This window comes from Falco biarmicus, chromosome 12 (assembly GCF_023638135.1).
Source record: "Falco biarmicus isolate bFalBia1 chromosome 12, bFalBia1.pri, whole genome shotgun sequence".
NCBI classification, from domain to species: Eukaryota; Metazoa; Chordata; class Aves; order Falconiformes; family Falconidae; genus Falco; species Falco biarmicus.
Genome location: NC_079299.1, coordinates 8,325,431 through 8,348,087, shown reverse-complemented (window position 1 = coordinate 8,348,087; position 22,657 = coordinate 8,325,431). Strand labels below are relative to the sequence as shown.

At 44.6% G+C, this 22,657-nt stretch overlaps 1 protein-coding gene across 1 annotated transcript; it reads right to left on the bottom strand.

Annotated features, from left to right (window-relative positions):
- Positions 1 to 2,335: 2,335 nt before the first annotated feature.
- Positions 2,336 to 13,048, bottom strand: SLC30A10 (solute carrier family 30 member 10). Its single transcript, XM_056357502.1, has 4 exons — positions 12,281 to 13,048; positions 11,785 to 11,868; positions 8,074 to 8,310; positions 2,336 to 7,317 (listed from the first exon to the last, which is right to left on the bottom strand). Exons 1-4 carry the CDS (start codon positions 12,768 to 12,770, stop codon positions 6,842 to 6,844), a joined length of 1,287 nt encoding a protein of 428 aa, XP_056213477.1. The 5' UTR covers positions 12,771 to 13,048; the 3' UTR covers positions 2,336 to 6,841.
- Positions 13,049 to 22,657: the final 9,609 nt, after the last annotated feature.

The following is a 22,657-nucleotide window of genomic DNA, read 5'->3' as shown; positions in this document are numbered from 1 at the left end:
ACTATGATCGTCTGTATTAGTAAGCTGTTCAAGCATTTCACAGCCCGTGACAATTGCTGCTCTCCCCAGCCATTCCCGGGCACAGTCCAGAGTCAAGGACCTAATCTCAGTTGGCCATCACCACGGAGCCGCCCTCTTTGGAAGTGGATAGTATTTTACTAGCATAGATGCAAGCTCTTCTATGCTGACCGGTCTCTGTGCCTGGGAATATTTCCAGGTGTAATTGATTTACTAATATAGAAGTAGTCAGTGACATTTCACAGTTATTCAAATGCCTGCTATGTCTATTGACCAAGATACGTGCTTCTTCCATCAGACAGCCAGCATCACTTTAGCAGAGACAAGCTGATTCACAAACCTACAGGGCTGCTCTAGTGACTCCTATGAAGAGTTGGCAGTAGGCATTACAATTCTGCCTCACCGTCTAGAGTTTTATAGCGAAATAACTCTCTGCCTGTAAAACACAGCTAGGACTCAACGATAAATTCCATCTTTGCATCAGAAGGCAAAGGTTGTGTCCCTGAAGAGACAGAGGCTTCCCCATCCCCACTGAATACCTCATTAACGTCCCTCAACATTTCATTGCACACCCTCTACTCCCAGGTTTACTGAACCTCCACCTTGCCCTAACTGGAAGATTCATTAACTTCATCCCAACTACAGTCTAAATTGGTCAGGGAATTTAGCTGACCCTTTGTCACCCACCTGTGACCACCATTATTTCCCCACTTCTTGCTGCAACCTTGGATCAGAACAGGATCTCCACCACAGCAGACAGACATTGTGCACCCACCTGTGGGGAATCCATAGCACCCTCCTAAAATATTCTTACAGAAGGATGTGGGTTGGGTTTAAAACCACACATCTGAAAGCCCAACAAACTGTGATTGCAAATATAGACTATAACTTGAATGCATAAACGTTTGGGTAACATAAACATTGGATGCATAAGAAAGAATACAGATTGTAGTTGTTTGGGCTTTTTTTTTTTCAGAAGCTCTTTTTTAAAATGCAACCTACTACATCCAGCCCAAAGTCATCCTGGTTCTATGGCTTCTCGGAGAGTAGTTAAGTATCAAAATAGCAGAAGCCCTCCAATACAGAAAATACCTCCTGCTCCAGAAGGAGCCAGATACAAAACAAGGGCCTCTGCATCTGGGAATTTCAAGGGCCTTATGCCAGTCCGTGCAGCAGGGAAACTGTTCATTAAATGTCAGGATTAAAACTGTGTGCTCCAAATCTATCAGCCCTTGTTCTTCTTGTCCTGAGATGGTATTTTTCAACATGATCTTATGCCTTTGAAAAGCAATTCCAGGATCACTTGGGCAGTGTTGCTATGGTCATTCTCGTATACGACCAGTAACAGGTTGAATTCTCAACATTTATTTTCTGAATTTTTTTTTCTCCTGAGTATATGTATTATTTTATTTGTGAGGAATTGCTTTATAGATTTTTCATTTTTGCCTCCCAAATCACTAGTGGTCCACCAGCTACACGCTGAGGAACATCAACAAAGCACATGGCCACAGGCAACATGTTGGCTGAATATGAACTGAATTTTTTATGGAGTATTGATGTAGTTTCTGCAATTTGGACATACTCAAAAGATTTAAAAAAAAAAAAAAAGCCAGGAACAACTACTACTGCCTCCTTATTGATGACTATTAACGAAAATGTGTAGGTACACGGACAGCTGGGGAATCGGACACAATGGGGCAGAACCCAGGTGGCAGATGACCTGATATTGTTGCTAAGGAGAGAGGAACATATAAGGGCACCTCCACAACTGCTGCTCCAAAAACAGCACCTAAACTTGTAGTGTTAGGCCTCATCTCGTTTCTAACATGCACATTCAGGTCGTAAAACCCGAAGTGAGAATCTCAAAGCTCTCCTGAACCTGGTGTTACGCATACAGTCAACTTTCTCCACGCGTCAGCACCCTCACGCACACAGAGGTGCATGCCTGAAGACAGAGAAGGCAGGAGGGTTGGTGAGTTGAAGCTAAACACCAGACAAGCGGGCAGAACCCAGAACCAGCAACCAGCAGCAAAGCACCCACGTTCTGCAAAGAGCCCATCCTGCTGCAGCCAAGATCCTTGCCCAGCACCCCGGAGTTATGGGCTCTAAATTCACCTCCAGCTTAGGAAACGCCAGGCTGCTTGCAGAGAAAAAGCTTTTGAGTGTCTGTCCCCTTTTCTTCCAAACCCATAACAATATTTGCAGCATTAATAAGCTCACAGGTTAAGAACAAACCTTATTCACACAAAGGTCTTAAAGTTATGTGAACTGACACAAGCTCCCTATTGCTAACATACATCAAACTCAGAACAACAGGTTTACTTAAAAACACACTTTATTTATAAGACATTCAAACTTCATTTTGAAAAAAATATAACTGTACATAAAACTTTAAGTAATTTTTCACTTAGAGTTAACAAAACCACGGTGAGATTTACAGTTCATTGATTCAGCAATCATGGAAATTACATTTTGGCGCATTATTTAAATGACATAATGAACAGAAAAACTGGAGGAAACTTAAGCAACACAACTCCGTAAATGTAACAATCTTATACAGTGACATCCTCATATCAAGGTATCGCTGTTCAAATAAAGTATTTAACATAGAAAGTGCTTCCGCTGTACAGCAGAGTAAGTAGTAGAACCTGTAGAAATCTTCATAGCTTTTGAATTACCTTTTCAGAAACATCCCTTTTACCTGCTTTCCAATTAGTGAGCCAAGCCTTCCCCTAAGGTGTTAATGAACAACTAAAGAACCCTACTGATTTCATTATACCTTCTCAGGTTTACAGACCAACCTTCTTTAAAAAGTTGGTTCAGGTGGAGTGTTTGTAAAGAATTTGAGTATATATAAATATATTTACATGTCAGGATGACTATTTAGACAAACAACACTTCTACACAGACCAGAGGACATAAAATAGTCCTTGGAGTAGCTCACATCAAGCCATCCATAGACCTTGGGTGGTAAACTTGACTTCGGGGAAAATTCAGTTGTTGGCATATCCCCTTCAAAGTTCAGAATAAAAGAGCATTCAGAAGAGTAAGGGTAACAATCAGGTAGGGGAGGGGGGAAAAAGAAGAAGAGCTAAACAGGGTCAAAAGTGGTTTGCAATGGTAAAGTGTATCACGCAGCAAAAAGTGGGTGAATTTTAATAAAACAGAGTGCAAAAATTAAACCGGTGCATAAAAGAGGTATTTCTAAACTGTATTATAGGTACATCACCATGGCCAGAGGGCTAGCAAAACCATACTGCTTATTTTGAAGAGACAAAGAATAAGGGAAACATTAAGAGGAAAAAACCTCTGGTTGCATTACAAGTCAAAATAAGTATTGCGAAGAACACAAGGAAAAGGAAGAGAACTGAAAACCTGGCAGAAAAAAAGGCAATACTAAAAATAGCATCAGATATTTTTCTTTACATAGAAGAGCAAAGGCAAGGCATGCATTTAGGGAGCTGCAGAAGAAGGAGAAGTTAACCATCAAATTGGCACATTTGGCACATACAAAAAGGTGACAAAAAATTGATTCACTTTTAAGAAAAGACCCATAACTGATGAGGGCTAGTAAATTGCTTTTGTATTCAATGCCATGTTAATTTATTGCAAATTTCACTTGTACTCCACAACTATCTGGCAAGGCTAGCAAATGTTTCATTGTCATACAACTGGGTCACGTATGACTGGTTATGGATCGGAGGGCCACGTAAACTGGACTACCTGTTGAAATTCACCTGCATTTTAAGCAGATTTCCTTTGCTACAGACAGTGATGAACAGATAGGGGTAACCACTGCAAGAGAACCCAAATGCCATCACAATGCAATCATAAGGGAGTACTTGAAGAGGACAAAGCAGCACAATCAACCTGCGATCATCAGTAATTTTACATTACTGAACTGGAGGGGGGAAAAAAGCTAAAGAAGCCAAAAGGAGATTTTCTGACAGTGCAATAGGCTACAAAACTGAATTTAGAACAAGTGCCCACAGATAAGGGCAAATACTGAAATATACTGTATTTCAAAATGAGGTAAGCCTACTTCAAGAGAATTAGAAGTGAGATGGCAAGAACTGAAGGGAAATAAGCCAATACAAAATACACACTGGTTGGAACGAGGTCTTCTACAGAAGTAGAGAGGGGCCACCCAGTACAGCCTAGTTGTGACACACTTAAAACAGAGAAGAACAATATTTTGTTGCAGGACTCAAATGCAGGTAAGGATACCGGGTCAGAAACCTTAGCTGAATACCCTGAAAGTTGCTACACAGAAAAAGCAAAGTTCATCTCCTCAATAACATAGCTCTGTTGGGTTTGCTTGCTTACATAATAAAGCAAATTTAAAATCTGCTTGAGTTCTAGACCTGAAGATTTCTATAATCCCTGGTATTTTCATATTTATCCACAGGCAACAATTACAGTACATTCAATCAGACAAGAAAAAAAGTTTAAGAATATTACTTCATTGTATTTTCAGGTTACAACACTTTTAAAAGCTTAAAAAAACCCCACAGTTTTAACAAACAGTAGAAGGATAAAGATGGTCCATTTTGTCAAATGCCCCAACATTACACATACTAGTTTTCTCTAATTTCAGAGTAAACTACTGCCATTCCATCCTTCAATCATTTAATAAAATGCATATATATATATAAAATACCTGATTTAAGACACAAATGCATAATTATGAAAGGGTGGTTGTTTTAGAGGATACCTTGGAAGCAAGTTCTCCCATAGAACTTGCTGTTATTTTGGGAGCCTTCTATTCCAGTTCTCAAAACCCCTATAAATATATTTGTTATTTACATCTAAACCTTGACATTTAAACATCATTATAGATGAAATAAGGACAAAAAAATACCCAGAAGAAAGGGCTGTCTTACTTTATGCCACACGCTTTCAAAAGGGAGAGCAATTCTCAAAACATTTCCTGATTTACATTAATTCATGCAATAACTGCCAAGCAAGATCCTGCTGCCTTCACTTCTGCTGCTGCCAACAGAATCACAGACTGGAGGATCAAGCTTTTAATTATACTAACACATAGCTTAATTTAAATAACACAAACCTACAATGGAAGGCTATAAAATATATTAATTCACCCAAGAATCTGTTTAAAAGGGTTAACTACAAATCTAGAAATGTGCTATTTAGACTGCAATCACGGCTTCAGTACATACCATTTCCCAAGCAGCAGAATATCCTGCTGCATGTTTTAATGTTCATTGACTTAATGTAATTGTCTCTATTAATAAGGAGCTGGCTGCTTTCAAACTGGTGCTTTCCCAGCCCAGGGAGGAAATCCACTTGCCCGTTCTGTTAAGGTGTCACTGAGGTAAAGAGACCACTATTTTATAAATTGTCTCCATGAATAAATGAATGAAACAGCCTGCCCAGGCCACACGGACCATTGAAAGGCTGCTTTTGACAGAAAAACGTATTGGAAACCTTCTGGATCTGAGCTGCACAGCCAGTAAGGCCAAACATTATACTCGGTGTGGATTAGGGAGTGGGTTCCCCCTCCCAGAAACCTGGGGAACACTCCTGACCTAAATCCAGCACCGATGACAGGGCACATCATCTGGTTTTCCTTAGAGCACCCTTGCATGCCTTCAAAAGAGCAAGCAGCACGAGGACCACGGAACTGCTTTACCAAACACACCTTTGTGCAGGGGGAGGAGAGACAGGGCAAAGGGAAGGGCTTAGAACTTTAAAGAAATAATTGAGACTAAACCAGGAAAAAATTCCCTGTCATTTTCTGTAAAGCTCCCTCTAAGTGATAATACTGCACATAAAATTTCAAAGGGGCTTTCTTAGTTAATATGATCTTAAGTTATGCCTTAATCATAGAACTGCAGGATTTTAAATGTTCATAATAAACACATTAGCTTATTTATTCAGCATGAATGAAGACAGACACTCAGTGTTTAAGATACTGCAACCATCCCACACAATGATGAATTAAGACCGAGGCTATTATAGCTTCCGTTGTCAGGAGGGGAAAGAAAAAAAAAAAAAGAAATGACTGAGTTGTACAATCACAACAAGATAAAAGTTAATTGGATGACTGCCCGCACTTCCACGTGCTAGAATCAGTACAGACAATGTTAGTATTTCTTTGCTTTCGTGACAAGTCTATTCTTTAGGATACTTATCTGTGATTAGGCTAGGACTCCAGTATTGCCAGCAGAGAAACAAGACCAGCTTCTGTTCTGTCCCTAAATACAGGAGTCGATCAAGAAAACAATGCAAGTTCAAATTCCCGAGTGCTTCCCCTCCCCCTTAGGCACTCTTAATTTCATTCACAAACCCCACTGGCCAGAAGCACAAGCGTGACTGTTAAACACGAACTGTCTATGCAAAAATGGGTTTTAAGGATCAGTAAAGCATCTCCACTGAAGTCCTTTATAAATATACAGTACTCATCCCAGTACAATCATTAACTGGCCACAGGGCTTGCAGGAGAACAGCTCACTTCAGCAGACAAGGCCAGCGTTTCATTCCCAGTGCCACTGGCCATTAACTGCAAGCATCAGTGCAGAGGGCAGCACAGCCCACCCACTCTAACGACAGAAACTCACACATGGTTTGGTAAGGAACTGGATTAGGCTGTATCAGAAAAAACGTTAGACGCACGCAACATCCTTCGTGGAAATATTAACCCTTATTTCAGATACAAGGGGGTTTCAGGCGTATTTTGGTTTACAGCTAAAGCACAGAAATCTTTTAGCCACACCAACTTCAGCTACAGCCACCAACGCCCCCCTTCCCAGCCAAGACACGCTTGTTCCACAAAAACATTACGTGGAGTAGGGGGAACTGCCTAAAGTCGTGTACTGCTCAGCTGCGATTTGTCATCGGATGCATCACAATTTTTCACATTTTTAATGCTATCCTCTGCCAGTGGGTACTCAATAGGGATTTCAATATCATTTTTACATGAACCATTGTCTTTATGCGGTGCAGAAAGGCAGCTATCATTTTTCTCGGTATAGCCATTACTTTTAGCCAGGGGGGGCTCCCGCTGGCTGCAGCACAGCTGAGAGTCACAGGCTTTTGAGATGCAGGGTGAGCTGCACAGTAGCTGGGAGGTCTTGCGGTCGATGTACTCGGGCTGGATGGTCACAGAATGGATCCCTGCTTCGTGGAAAACCTTCCGTATTTTGTAAGCAGCATCTTGGTAATCAGTAGGGGTTTGGCATTTGATATGAAGAGTAGCGATATTCTTCCCACCTGCAAGCTCCCAGACATGCACCTCGTGCAGGCTGCTAACCCCTGGTACACGAGCTAGTCTGTCAGCTGGAAGATATGAAAGAAAGATATTAGAGGCTTTGGTGTACTGGCTAATTACTAGCTTTCTCATTAAGAGCCTCATCCGAAGGCAGCAGTCTCTGAACTATCTTTTGGAAAGAGCTGTACTTTGTAAAATAGGTCTATGCCCAGCTGCTTTCAGTTCAGCCTCCAGGTGACCACAGGAGCAGGCCACCCTTCCTTTTGGGTTCACCCATCCCTCAGGCTCCCTAATGGCAGTTTAGCAGCTGTTCAGAGAAGCAATGTTAAAGCACCACTTCCTTGGCCAAAGGCTCCACAACTGCTGGTTTCTTTAGCCCTGAGCATGGTAACACTCCAGAAATAACCAGTGCTACCCCACAACTAACCAGTGTGAACAATGCCCCAATGCCACAACATTAACCAACCCCACTGGGAACTTCTAAGCTGTTTTGGAAGCCTTTCAGAAGAAGCTGCTGCAGGGTTGGGAAATGCTGTAATTTGGTGGTGTTTCTTTCACTAACACCCCAAACAAAGCATTCATAGCTCAAGACCTGGTATTTTTAATGTATTGTTGGAGTACCACATTCTCAAAATGCATGCTTTAACTAATCCAGAGAGATTTGAGTCATGTTGCTAGGACACAGGCATGTGACTATTTCTCACAGTCCTTGAGAATTTAGAGCTATTATGAGTAAATAAGCCAAACATGTCATTCCAGAAATAACATATGCATTGAAATATATCATTAAAATTAATCGCATTTCAACAACAAATTTGACTTACTCAGTAGTTGCATATTAACACCTTTGGGAACCATCTGCAACAAAATAATTGAGGTCTCTTTGATAAGTGGGAAGGCAGAAGACAAGATGATGAACACCATAATTATTGTCAGGCTTGGATCAATGTAGCACTGCCAATTACATGGAGCATTCCCCAGAGGAAGTACATGGAATATTGTAGCAGCAACTACCACGACCACAGATCCAAGTGCATCTCCCATAACGTGCAAAAGAACACCTGAAACAAACGGCACGATTTCCATTAGTGAGTTTTTATTTTGAGAGGGGAGGAAAGTAATGCTGCATTTTTCAAGTCTGTTCTACTTGACATGAAAAAATGCGGTTACTCCAGGCACTAACATCATAAGCAAAGTTTTCAATAACAGCTTTCAGGAAAAAAAAAAAAAAAAGAAAGTGAAATACTGACTCTGAATCACAGCTGCATTATTGTGGGATGCATTATTAAACATGTAGGGTACGCTGGCAACTGCAGTCCAACTGCAATGCCATGGCAACGTAAAATGTGTTTGCCTAAATGCCTGCAGATTATTAAGAGATCCTGGCACATTAAATCTCAATTCTCAATTAAAAATTGATGACTAAATCCATCCGTTCTACCCTGGAAGCAGAGAGAGCCACAGACCACCCCCAGTAACAGTTATTCCCCTCCATCAGCTTCTATGACGCTGTTGAAATCTATTCTTACGGCTCCAAACGCCCTCAGACTCCAATTTTTGGATCAAGCTTGATTATAGTCAAATTAAACCTTGTCCCACCAACTCTACTAGCCCTCAGACCCCAGAAATTCAGAATCTGGTTTGACAGTCATACATGGATGCCACGGTTTAGTATGTGCCTGGACTACTCCGAATTAAGAGGAATGCTGGGTACCGCTTTTTACATCTGTAAATATGTTTTTGTACAAAAGATAAAGACACAAAACAGGCTCTTGTAATAACATGTTTTTAGCTGCCCTTTCAACTACATTGACCAAAGCAGTCTTCTTGCTATAAAGTTACAATAATCGAAGAACTCTTTTTCTCTTCCTTTTTTTTTCTTTACTACTCTACAAAACCTTCCCTCTTCCAGTCATTGCTCAAATGCACTCCAGTTTTGTCAGTCCTTACTGTTCGGACTCAGATTTCATTCCACTCCATGCCTAATTCATAACATTCCTAAATATATGAACTTAATTTCTTCGTAAATAATTTCTATTTGGCGCCTGTAAGAGAATAAAATGGACCATCTCCTTTCAACATCCCTATGGCAAGCACTTTCAAGAGCTTCACTCCAATTTAATCATTTCCTCCTGGCTCGAAAAGCCGTAAAAGGCTCCCTCCGAAACTCATTAGCACCAGAGTGAGGAGTTTTGACTCTTTGGTGATGCTTGGTGCTGGATAAGTCCTAGAGCTGTGCCTGTGCTGCTGTTTCTTGCCAGCTCCGTGCACGAACATTGATCTTCAGTGTGAGAAGTGAAGGCAATAACCACTGGAGTTCTGCCGAATCACTTGGGTCAGATAAGAAAGTACAAGCTTCCAGTGAGCCCAGCTCTTTCTGCTGGAGTCAGGCGTGTTCTGCCCCATTTGGCAGACTCCCACAGGGTTTTACTCCTCCTAACAGAGTTGCAGTGTTTCCTTTTCATTTACAAATAATCCTGATTCAGCATGGGCTATCAGCTATTGCACTAACAAGAAGGACAGGCAGGATGCAATTGCCAAGGCAACTAACTAGAGAGCACAGCTTAAAAAGAACAGGAAAAGGTCTCAGAAAGTCTTCCCTTGAATTAAGAAAAAAGTATGTCAGAATTTTCATAAATTATGAATGGAGAATAAGGAATTTGGAAAATGCTTATTTTACATTACTAACATCATTAATACCTACGTCTTGGTTACGCACCACATAATGAGGGCCTACGCAGAAACGAACCCATTTCCCTATCAGTCCCCAAAGCTATGGTTATAAGACAGAGAGGAACACAACTTTTTATTAAATCAAGTCAGTATGGTAAGACCATGGCATAGGTAATGCATAGTTTCCAACAGCTTGTGTTGGAAAGTCTGAACTACTCTGCATATGCTCCAGAAGTAAAAAGAATAGTTTTACACTAGTAATTAATCCTGTCACAGGCAGAATGTATGGATTCCTGTTCCCACCACTTTTAAAATCAAGGAAGCAGCTCCTCTGCCAATCCATTTTGTCCAGCCATGTTTTTCAGGGACCCTCCAATTCTATAATGCACAGATTTTTTTGCCAAGTGATGATGAAGTAAGCATAGCTATGTAACTAACTTGAAAGGAAAAACAGATTTTGAACCAGAATTTGAGAGACACGTAGCAGCGGCTACAGAAGCAAGGAATATTTATAAGAACAACAAAAATAGATTTTGCAAAGATGACATGCTAAAGTGGCACTTAAAGAAAAATTCTCTTTTTAAAAATCAGAGATGACAGGTATCTTAAAATGACATAAAACTCCTTATCCTCAAAAGTTTCTAGCATCATTATGCCTAAGCACTGTTGCTCAGGCAAGGCCTTCTCTAAAATATACTCAGCAGTTTCTTATTCTTCTCTCTTCCACCCCTGAAAGTGAGTTTGGTCTTCCTGCTCCAATAATCTCACCACTATAATGCCACAATATCCAGTGACACTGATTTCCAGACATTCAGGAAAGTGTTGTGGCTCTAGCACATGGGTTGATTTCCGAAGTGTCCTTCCTTACAGCCATATTTGTGTCACTCTGAAAATACTTTTGAAAGACAGGTTGATAGACACACACCAAAAAAAAAAAAAACAAACCAAAAAATACTCAACAACAAACTCAGGTGCTTGACTGCCATGTCAACCTCTTAAGCTGAATTGATGTGATGCCAATTTACATGACTTTGGAGGTATAACAGATGCTAACAGGTGACCTTTAGAAGCCTGAAACTACCATTCCATTTCAACTTTCTGATAGCACTTTCTTTGTGGACAAAGTCAATGTTTAATATACTCAAAGACACCTACTCTGGGTTCTGCTCAGAATACATATGTAAACATGTATGCATATAAACACCTATACAGAAAGAATGAGACACTTATTTATTCCTAGAAGTAACTATACTGTTTCATTCTGCAAATACCCGGCGACCTGCTGCATTACAATGTAAGAAGGGCTGATCCTGTCAGAGGGACAGGTTCACAGTTCAAGGACCTGGAAAAACAACGTGCAGAAGCACCAGTTTCAGCACCTTCCTGTTGCTGACAGTAAAACATTAGCAACCCTGGGATTTAAAGAAATTCTGTTTTCTGCCCAAAAGCATTTTGGAAGTTGAAAACTGTTCAACTACTACAGCAGTGATGCTCCAAGAAGCGCCTTATATCTGCCTGCTTTACCCTCCCATAAAGCCTCCAGCGACTTGAACTTAGTGCAGCAGGCTTTGCCTCCTTTCCAAAAAGTTCAGCTGCGATTTTCTAAAGAATTAAAACCAAAATGTGAGCACACTTGGAGCCAATTCGGCACCACGCTATTTTGTCATTATCTCTGCTGCATCAATACAGCCAAAACCTTTCTGCTAAAGATAACTGGGTCCATACACACAGAAGAGTCCTGGGCTTTTGCTCTTTTCTTACTGATATTTGGGGGGGGGGGGGGGGGGGGGGGGGAGTTTGAAATGGAAACCAGAAAGTGTTTAAAGTGAATATAATATTAGCACTATACTCCCGTGCTTTACCTCTGATGTTCAAGGCTTCGGACTTTTTCTCTTTTTTCTTCTCAGACCCCTCTTCAGGGCTTTTTTGGTCATTTGGTGAATCACCTGCATTCAAAGAAGAAACGCTGTGTTGTGTATAAGTTCTACAAACAGAAAAAACATCAACCTTCTCAAAACCAACTTATTTCAAAGATGACGAGCAGACATACAAGAAGCCAGAACACTTTCCACGCAGCACCCTCCGAGCAGCACCTCCTTCCCCCCGCCCAAGCAGCCGCCCAGCAGCCGGGTGTAAAGTACAAGGTGACGGAGGCAGCGCTGGACGCGAAACCCCCCATGGCCCACGGGTGGGCTCGGGGCGCTGGCAGGGCCCAGCCAGGGGTGCAGCAGGTCGGTGGGTCCTGAGGGCCCCCGGGAGGGAGAGAGCGGACGGGGAGGGAAGGGAAGGGTGCAAGGGATGGGGAGAGGTCGCCATGGGAGAGGAAGGCTGGCGGGCGAGGATGCAGCCGAAAGGCACCTGCTTCATCAGCTGCCCCGGGCAGGGGGCCACGGGCCGTGGTGGCGGCGGGTGGGTGGCGGCGGCGGCAGCAGGCGCCCCAGTCCTGGAAGACGAGGAGCCCCACGAGGTTGACGGCGAGGCCGAGGGTGCCGACGATGAGCACCAGCTGGGCGTCATCGATGGGCTCGGGCCGGGCGAGGCGCAGGATGGCCTCCACGAAGATGGTGAAGCAGAGGGCGGTGAGGAAGACGGCGTTGCTGAGGGCGCCCACCGCCTCGGCGCGGCTGTAGCCGTAGGTGGCGCGGGGACCGCGGTGGCTGCGGCGGGCGATGCGCCCCGTGGAGAGGCCGACGCAGAGGGAGATGAGGTCCGAGAGCATGTTGAAGGAGTCGGACACCAAGGCGATGGAGTTGCCCAGGTAGCCCGACACCAGCTCGGCCACGAAGAAGCCGGCGGTCAGCACCAGCATGAAGATGAGGCGGCACGTCTTCCCCGAGTACCGCCCCATGGCGACGGCAATGGCGGCCACCGGCCCCGCGGCCGCCCCGCTCCCGCTAGCGCCGGGCCATGCCCCGCCGGCAGCAGCGCCGCCAGCCGCAGCGAGGGCGGCCGAACCGGCCCTTAACGCCGCCGCCGCCGCCACAGGCCCCGCCCGCCGCCCTGCCCCGGGGGGCAGCCGCCCGCCCCGCCGGCACCGCACCGCACCGCTACACGCCACCGCACCGCACGGCACCGCTACACGCCACCGCACCGGTCCGCCCCACCGCCACCGCACCGCACGGCACCGCTACACGCCACCGCACGGCGCCGCTCCGCCCCACCGGCACCGCACCGCCCCACCGCCACCGCACAGCACAGCACCGCTCCGCCTCACCGGCACCGCGCCGCCTCACTGGCACCGCCCCGCCACACCGGCACAGCCACACCGGCACCACGCCGCTCCGCCCCACCGCACGGCACCGCACGGCACCGCACCGCCCCACCGGCACCGCCCGCACCGCCCCACCGGCACCGCGCCCCCGGCCGGGAGCTGCGGACCCCCCGCCCGCCCTGCCGCTGCCCGGGGCGCTGGGAGCACCTGCCGGTGGTACCGAACAATCCAAACCCGAAACCAACCGGAGACCAAGGGGCCACGGGAGGCGCAGCCCCCGCTGGAAGGGCCCCCCGGCACGGCTGGGCCGCCCGCCCGCAGAGAAGCCGCCGGCTGCCCCTGGCCGCCCGCCGGGCCCCGCCGCGCCGCCGCCGGGGCAGGATCGGTGCCGGATCCAGCGCTCGCGCCCCGGGATGCTTCCCCGGTGGCTTAGTGGCCAACTGAAAGGACAGAGTGCCATCTACTGAGCCAGTCACTGCCCGCCGCCAGCCTGTCGAAACCGGTGTCAAAACAGTGCCTACACGTGCACCATCACCCTGTGAGAAAAATCATGTCATGCCTTTTCTTTAACCTACAGGATAGTCTATAAGAAGTGTAACAAGTGAGTAAGTCTGTCTTGTACTCATAGATATTTTTTGTTGTTACGATGGCTCTCGGGAATGTGACACCCCTGCATGCAAATGGAAAAAGGACAGAGCCAGGCTGCTAATACAGCATCTCGAGATGATGGGAGCAACTGACTGATCAAAGGAGGTGCTGGGAAATTAAGTCATCCTCAACTGTGAGGTCTTGATAACCTGACTGGACTCCAAAATAATAAACATAAATAAAAGACATAAGACCTAAATAAAATAATGTCCTTAAAATGGTATTCTGCAAGAGTCTGGAGCACTGCAAGTATGCAAGAGGCTCACCGGTGCCAGAGTTACTGCTGCAGCAACAGCAGCACCTGCTGAAGTGCCACATCAAACATATCGCCAGGCTTGACGAAAGCTATCAGAGATATCTATCTCTCTATATGTACATATATATATATACATCGCTATCAGATAATCAGCCAGCACAGCCAGGGAACACCAGCATGTCCCCCCTCCCAAAGATGATGTTCTCTACAGCCGGAAACTCATTAAAGCCCTTGAGAATTTCCTCTTTATTCTAACTCTGGAGCAATTGTATTTTGACTGCGAATCGAGTTTGAGCCCTCGCTTGAATACATCTTTTAAATGAGGCCTCTCAATTCCACCTCAATTCTGTGTACACCGCCAAGGCCTTTCTTGCTGTAACCCAAGATGTATCTTAACCTCTGGAGTGGGCTTGCACAGCCATTCAGGGAATCATCCCCCACATATCTGCAAGGATTCACACGCACAATTCCCAGTTAACTGGAGATTCTCATACATCTCCTTCACATATTCAATGCCCGAGCAGTCAAAGTACCCTGCAGTATTCAAATTAACAAATGCGTAAAAATAAATGTCTGGAAAATAATCTTACCATAAAGACAAACACAACAGTGGAAGCAGATAATTTATATCGATACACATTCAGCTCTGTAGGTACATGTACCAACATAAGATGACAGATCTTAAAACAGTTGTGCCAAATAAAAAGCAGTGTGACACAGGTTGAACAAGAAGAAGAGAAATACATGAGAGTTACTGGAAGTTGACTAGACTATTAGATATAAACTTTAAAATGACAGACTGTATCTTCTTTATTGTAATTAATGATAGAAAATTCTGCCTCTGGCACTTCACTCATAATAATAATAATGAAAAAATATCACTGCAGCCCAGCTCATTGCACCTGCATAGAACTGAAAAGAATTTCCAGGGGTTCTTATTTTAGGAAGTGATATGACACAGTAGCTGGAACATCGTTATTCCTTCTGTACAAAATATACATTAATTCTCTTTGAGAAAAAGTAACACATCATAGCCCTGAACTCACTTCAAAAACCAAAATATATCAGTTATTTTGAAGAAATAGTGCTAAAAATACTATTTTCAGCAAATGAGGCTGTGACTAAGTCCGCTGGCGTGGAGCACAATTGCAGATGACTCACTGAAGAAGTCAGGAGCAGTGCACATGCAGAGCCTCCGACCCATGGAGGCTTCCGTCTGCCCACGACCCATGGTGGTTTCCTTCTGCCCCTGACCCATGGAGGCTTCCTTCTGCCCCTGACCCATGGAGGCTTCCTTCTGCCCCTGACCCATGGTGGTTTCCTTCTGCCCCTGACCCATGGAGGCTTCCTTCTGCCCCTGACCCATGGAGGCTTCCTTCTGCCCCTGACCCATGGTGGTTTCCTTCTGCCCCTGACCCATGGAGGCTTCCTTCTGCCCATCAGGCTCACGCACCTCAGCCTGCCTCTCACGGCACAGCGTCGGTCTGCAAGCCACACGCTGCACAGGAACAGAGCAGTGTCTGTGCTGGGTTAGACCAGAGGTCCAGCTCTGTCTCCGAACTTTTTCCAGTTCCCATCTACATCTTTTGTAGATGAGGGAACCAAAGCCGCACAGTTTTCAGGACACAGGTCAGCCACAGACTCAGAGAGAAGCACGGCAAAGGTCCCAACTCTTCCTTTACTCCTTTCCCAGTACTGCCTCACATTTGATTCCCATTTGTCTTCTGACTTCAGGGAACATTTTTTATGGAACTGATCATTCTCTCCCGCTTTCTGTTACTCGTCTTCTCTCCACTTGCTTACATACACGAGGGCCTTTCCCTTCACACTATGGCTGCTTGGAAAGCCTCTTGGAAATCCAAGCTTTTGCTCACCCCACTATGCATACAAGCCTCCCCAGCCCTCTCCACCCAGGTCCCACCATCACTTCAAGACAAACAACTCCCAAAACTGCCATCCAAAAAAAGCTACACCAATCTTCTTGTTCAGGAAGTCATCATTTCAATAACAAGAATAATTTATTCCTGTTTTCAGAATGAAGTCCATGTTATCCCTGTAGCTCTTTTGCACCTTGATCTTCTTCCACATAGTCCAAAATAAAGTCTTGATCCTGCACGTAGGAGGCACCGACCCCATTAACCAGGGGTTTCACTCAGGCTCTTTCCCCCTTGCAGCACTACCGTGCTGCTTGTGCCGATCCACTTCCACTATCAGAACATTTGATCTCAAATCCTTTTAGAAAGGAATCATGTTTCTGATTGTTTTGCAGCATGCTTAGCATCCTTGTGTGTTTTACACTGACTGCAGATATTCAACAACATAACGTTACAGTTCCACTTATCCACCCAGGACTGAGATTGCCTGAGCGAGCTCCGTACTATTAAACAAAACCATCAGCCTGGATATCCCAGTCTCTCTAACTATGCTGAGTTGAACAAGTCCCTCTTAGGAGGTTCAGAAAGGGTTGTCCAAGCACCTTAGTTTTCTGAATTATTTACCAACTTTAGTTTCAGCTACGATACTGCTGCAAAAGTTGTTCTTGCAGTTTCCTCATCCTAATCAGGAGCAGAAATTGGTAAAATTATTACAAACTGGTAAAATTACTGCAAACAAGACAACTTTCCTTCTGAACCCCAAAGATGCAAAGCAGTCCTGTAAGGTGCAAGTACCAAGTTTCTAAAGTTATTAACACAAAAATTTTTAACACTTAGCTATTGGCAGTCAGACCCTCTAGCCAACAGGCTACCCCTGCCTGTGGCCATAAGGGGTTGCTTAAGTAACTGTAAGAGCAGGGTTAAGTATACGTGATACTTTCTCATAATATGCTTCCATCCTTCAAGTATTTCTACCTCCAGCGAGTTTCTGAGCTAGATATTTGCATTTAGTAGCCCTCAATGTATTTCTCTTCCATGTACTAGTCCAGCCTTTCACTCACTGATGTAGACCAACATTGCCTGGCAACAAGCATCACACACCTCCTACTCATGGTGTGAAGAATCACTTTTTCTTTTTGTCTTGAACCTGGATCCTGCTAGTTTCATTGAGTATGTCCATGTTCTTCTATCAGAGGACAGAACAAACACTCATCTACTGGCCTTCCCTACGCCACTGTCGGTTTTGCAGACTTCAGTCAAACCCTCCTCAAGTTATCCATTTTCAAGGTGATGGGTTAAAATCTGCTTAGCTGTTCCTTGCAGAGAAGCCATTACCAGCCTTTGAAAATATCGTATCTTTGTGTCAGTATGAAATATGGCAACAATAACAGCAATAACAATGGTAATGTTCTTCTGCTGCTGAATGAAGAATAAAAATAAGATCACTCATAACCTTGTGGTGCTATAAAATTTGGATAGTAAAAAAAAAAAGTCATGAAAATAAAGACCTAATTATGAACACTATAAGTAAGAGAGATCACTCTTCATCCTGCTTATCAAAGTCCTGGCAGAGATTACTTTTTAACCCATCATAAAAATGATTTACAAAAGATATTTCAGGAATGATCTGGAAGAAACTAAAGAATGGAATAAACAAACATCCACACATTGCTGTACGTGATAAAGGAGTTGTGCTGCTTTAAGGCTGTGGGGAGAAAAATACTACATTTGCACTAAAAAGCAAAGGCTGACCCAAGGTGCGTTACATTTAAAGGCAGCATCCCAGGCTGCAAGAGCCTGAGACGCAACGGGTGGGTGAGAGTGGACCTTTAAGCTTCATTCCAACAAGACCTGGTGACAGCCCTGAAGGCTCTCAGGAAGCTTGTGAAGCTTGTTTCTTTAAATCAGGAATGCTGGGCCAGATCCGTAGCAAATCTAAACTGAAACAATGTGGTTGGCGTCCGCCACAGATAAATATGACCACAAAAGGAACCACAAAATAAACACCGACCCACAGACCTTGTTGTGGGAGATGGTTAGTACAGGAGCATTCTGTTTGCTGGTGGCTGGTCCCTCGTTCTTTGTTCTTTTTGTTTGTACCTCCCTCCCATCGTGCTCATAACATTACCTGCAGAGGGAGGCGGGGGTTCTTGGCATGTGCTAAGGGTGGGAGAGCTGGGAAATCAGTTCATGGGGTCTGCTTCAATCCGGGGAGCAGACGCCTGCAAGGGTTTAGCAGTCTGGGGGAAAGTTTTATCAGTGTCCTTGGCAGAGTGCAGAGGTGTGAATGTCCCTGGCTTTTTTAATTGAAGCTGTGACTCTTCGTGATGGTCCTGAAACTGTCCCGGAGACAGACCACAGGCTAGCTGGACATGGAGAATGGATTTTTTGTGTCCTTCCAAAGAGGGTTTGAATACACTGGTAGGTCAATCTGAAATGATGAACCTGTGAGATTATTTAATCCCTAGCCTGGAATGCCTTTGTTTTGTTAGATTTGTTTTCTATTTTAAGATGGTTGTTCAGTTTGTTACTTACAAAACACCATTCCCTGTTCTTAATATCTAACACAAAGAGACCTTTTACATACTTAAAGATGTATCCGGTCAGTATCTGCTCTAGCACCTGGACAGAGCTTCCCTGAATATTTCAGCTACTTGATAATTCACTTGTTAAAAAGTGTAGTTCTATTAAGTTTCCCATATAAAGATGTGGATGTATATCCATATACACACACCTTTTCCTGCCAGGAGGTAGCACAGCATGTTGCAAAGAACATGAAGAGGAGAAAGCCACTCACTGATTTCATCTTTGTAAATTACCCTAAGTCCTTCTGCAAAAACTTCTTTTTCTATCCCAGCAGCATTTCTAGATTGAAGCAGACACCAAACGTGCCTGTAGCAAACTCTGTGCAGAACACCATCCAAAAAAACCAATTGCAATTAACATATAGCATGTTAGCCTTAAAAAAAAAAACCTTTGTATTGAAACTGTTCATGACTTTGAACTCAGTTATCTTACAGTCCTTTCATTTCCTTACAACTCACCACAGATACCGTGATGTAACTCAGTCTGTCCCTTTACTATTCAATTGGTTCAAGGTTGAGAGCGAATGCAGTTACCCAAAGTTCAGTGGTACCAGTGCTGTTGGAATCTAGGTTCAGAAGTTTTGATCTTACCTTTATGCTGTTGCAAAAGCCATTCAGGGATGCTGTGTTTGCTTTACTTATAGGCTTAAACTTTTCATTCCACACTTTCCATTTTGGCCAAAAAAGTAGCCCCGAAACATTTGCTTTCACTTGTTTTGATGCAAGACTTTCTCACTGAAAACAACTGAGGAAAGTAAAAGGTCTCTCCCTCGGGTTGTCTTCTGAGGTTTCTTTTAAGAAAGTGAAGCATTCTAAACAGATCTGAAGATAATTTAGTGAAGCGTATTGCTAAAAAACCTTTCACGGTCCTTTCCCATCTGTCTGGTCTTTCTTAAAGACTCTGGCTTAGAGCTTCAGGTAATATAAGTTAACACAGATCTGATTACCTTGGGGGTAGCTGCTCAGAAAAGCTCTGGAAGAATTTTGTGGGTATTACCTGGCACATATTAAACTTAAGTAGACCTTTGGAAAAGATACATGTTCAGTCTTATGTCCCTGATAAACACAATTACTTTGGGAGTTTCTCTTGGCTTTTTTTATTCCATTTGAGAGGACAATGTCCAATAATGCTGTAGAAATCAAAGCCAGAAAACATAAATATTTGGTTAGAGTAGGCTTTGGTTACCTGTGTGCCAACACACTAGCACCTCTGGGATTTTAGGAGTTTAGGAGGTGGAAGCCACAGCGCACTACACAAGCAGCATAAATCTGTAAGGATGAGGATGTAGTGTGTGCGCATTCAACAATCATCTGTCTGCAAATGCAGTCAGGGGATGAGTTGGCATGTTTGCTTGAAGGATTTGTGCTTTCAGGGAAAAATATATCAACCGGCTGAAGATATACTCAAAAGAGAGGTAAAATAGAGGTAGTCATGCTGACTGTGAGGACAAGCTTTCAGGTTTTTCAGGTGTGAAAAGCACAGTAAGCCAGAGGTTTGGTGTTACAGGTGTTACACCCAGGGTCCCTTCCCGTTCTTTACAAAGGTCTCCAAGCCATCACGCTGGCATAGCCTGGCACCCTTTCAGCATCACTTTCCAGGGAGAAACCTATCCAGGCCAACTGATTTTTCTCTTTGTAAAGGCAGGTATATTAAGTGATCATGAAATTCTTCACACTGACAACCTAAGGGACTGAAACCTTCTCTTCTGGATCTCTAATCCCTGGTGCATTCCTGTCTCCCGCAGTGCAGCCTGTTGGGTCTGTGGCATCGCAGAGCATCGCCACGAATGCAACTGCTTCTCCCTACCTGCGCGCTTCTGCTCACCAGGACTCTGCTGGGAGGGTCTGTGGCATTAAGGTATGGGTCAAAGAGCCACTGACCCACTTATTTGGGCCTATAAATGTTCTTGCTTCCCCTGGGATCAATGTTTGCAACAACAGATGCAAAGTTTAGCTCAGAATATTATAGCAAAAGTGCCTTCCCGAGCCACCCAGCCAGTCAAAGCTAGTGCCTCTCTTCATTCACCCCCACACCCCCCCCCCCCCCCCCCAAACCTCTCCTGCTTACAAAAGCCTGGAGAAGAAGATAGGCCCCACGGCAAGGCTCTGAATAAACAAACACCCTCTGCATAAGGTCCAGGAGGAGAAAGAAGGCATGTTTTTGGTTTATGTGACTGCTAGCTTGCATGGCACCTCTTATCTGAGAGGCCGGCTTGCTAGTGAGGAGTGAGATAGGAGAGTCAAGCCCCAGCAGCGTTACCACATAAAAAGCTCACACACACGCCTGCCAAACGGCGCCTACCACAACACAAAAGCCAGCGGCTTGGCTGCTAACGCAGAACGTGCTTTATGTAACGAGTAGTGAACTGTGCAAAGACCACGAAGTCTCTCAAGAGAAGACCAGAGCTGTTCCTCGCAGCCCCAGCCACGTTACAGGTAGCTCGGTGTCAGACGGGTTGGGCTGGGTGGCATCTTCTTCATGTCCTGCTTCCCCCCCACAGATCACAAGATGACAGAACAAACGTTTTCTCTGTGTGAAACCTTTATTCATTTTCTCAAGACAAACAACAGAGGCTTACTATAATCAGACTAACCTGGTGCTTCTCAGACTGTGGTCCCCTTAACAGTTTAAAACTGCACATAAACGAGTAGGAGAGACAATTACACCGAACTACACAGGACTAATCTGATCTCTGTGTGCAGTAAAACAGGCTTCTGTATTTTTATGACTGACCATAAAGGGTATGGCCAGTATTAAAGCTGTCTGGTATTTATTATCAGAGCCTGATTTTTTTTTTTTTTTCAGCTGCTTATTACTTTGCCATATTCTTCATTTTCGTGCCAAAACTTTCTGCGTAAGATACAAGACCTCAAAATTGACAGAAAACTCAGGCTAAAGCTGCTCTCTCATTTCCAACAGCAACAGTAAGAAAAGCATTCTGTTCATGTTAACTTCTGGCAAAAGTTTCTTGAGGAAACTTTAATATTTCTATGTTTTAACAAGTATTTCCTGAATTTTAAGTCAAAGCAAAAGCTAGTCTTTTCTGCCCTCCACACTGCTCTGGATGGCCCAGCTGGCCCGAGTCCCGCTACATGGCAGTTCCTTTAGAGAGTGTGGAAATATTTTATACCTGTAAGAGCGGCTCCGGGCCAGCATCAAATGAAAGAACCAGGGGCGTGTCCTCCCTGTACTCTTGCCAACCTCTGCTCTTAGTCCCAGCGGAGCATGGGAAGCTACATGCACTGTTTGAATTAAGTGCAAAAGACAGACCTAGAGGGCAGGGAGACCTCCATTTCAGCCGGTGGGAAGAGATGGGTGCCTGCAGCTGGCAGAGGGGACAGATGTGGATTCAAATGCTAGAGAGAGAGGGGCAAAGGGGGGCAGCAAAAGATGAAAACAGGGAGTTGGACACAGAGCAACAGGGTAACAAGAACCAGAAAAAAGGGAAGGAGGAGGGACAGAAGGTAAGGGGTGAGAGGCAAACCAAACCCAGCTGATGGGTGGAGGAGGAAAATTGGGTCTGCCCAGGTAAGCAGGGAATGCAACTTGGAAAAATGCATTTATACTTGCTCAGTAAGAATATTTGTACTGACAACCTGAGGTGTGGATGTTTCAATGTGCTAAATGAGGAGTACAGAAGTAGCACAAGGGAAAAGGACAGAGAGCTGGGCTGGCATCTGTGAACATCACCCTCTGTGTCCACTGGATCTCAGACCTGGCTAGCACACCTGTTGCAGGTATGGCTCGCTCTGCCCTTGCTGTCAGTAGCATCCAGGAAACCCACCAGCTAATGTTTCTATCCCTAACCGTAGACCATGCGACAGAGGAACTGGATGAACTGTTGGCTGTTGCAAATAATCGTGGCACTAATACGTGTGGAAGTATTTGTTTCTGTGGATTTAGTTGTTCCCGCAATACTGCAGTAGACAACTGAACCTCTCTCTTTATTTTTTGCTTTGTATTTTTCAAAGCGATGCAAATGATCACACACAAGAGAGGAGAGGGCTGTCCAAATTGGTTCCCTGCTGGGGGAACAGAGATTTGAAAGCAGCTCTCCATCTTTCCCAGAGAGCCTAAGAGACAGAGGGCTGCTCTACGAACCTTTACCCTTCAGTGAACTATCACTGATGCCAGGAGTTCGCTCAGGTGTCCCTGAGGCG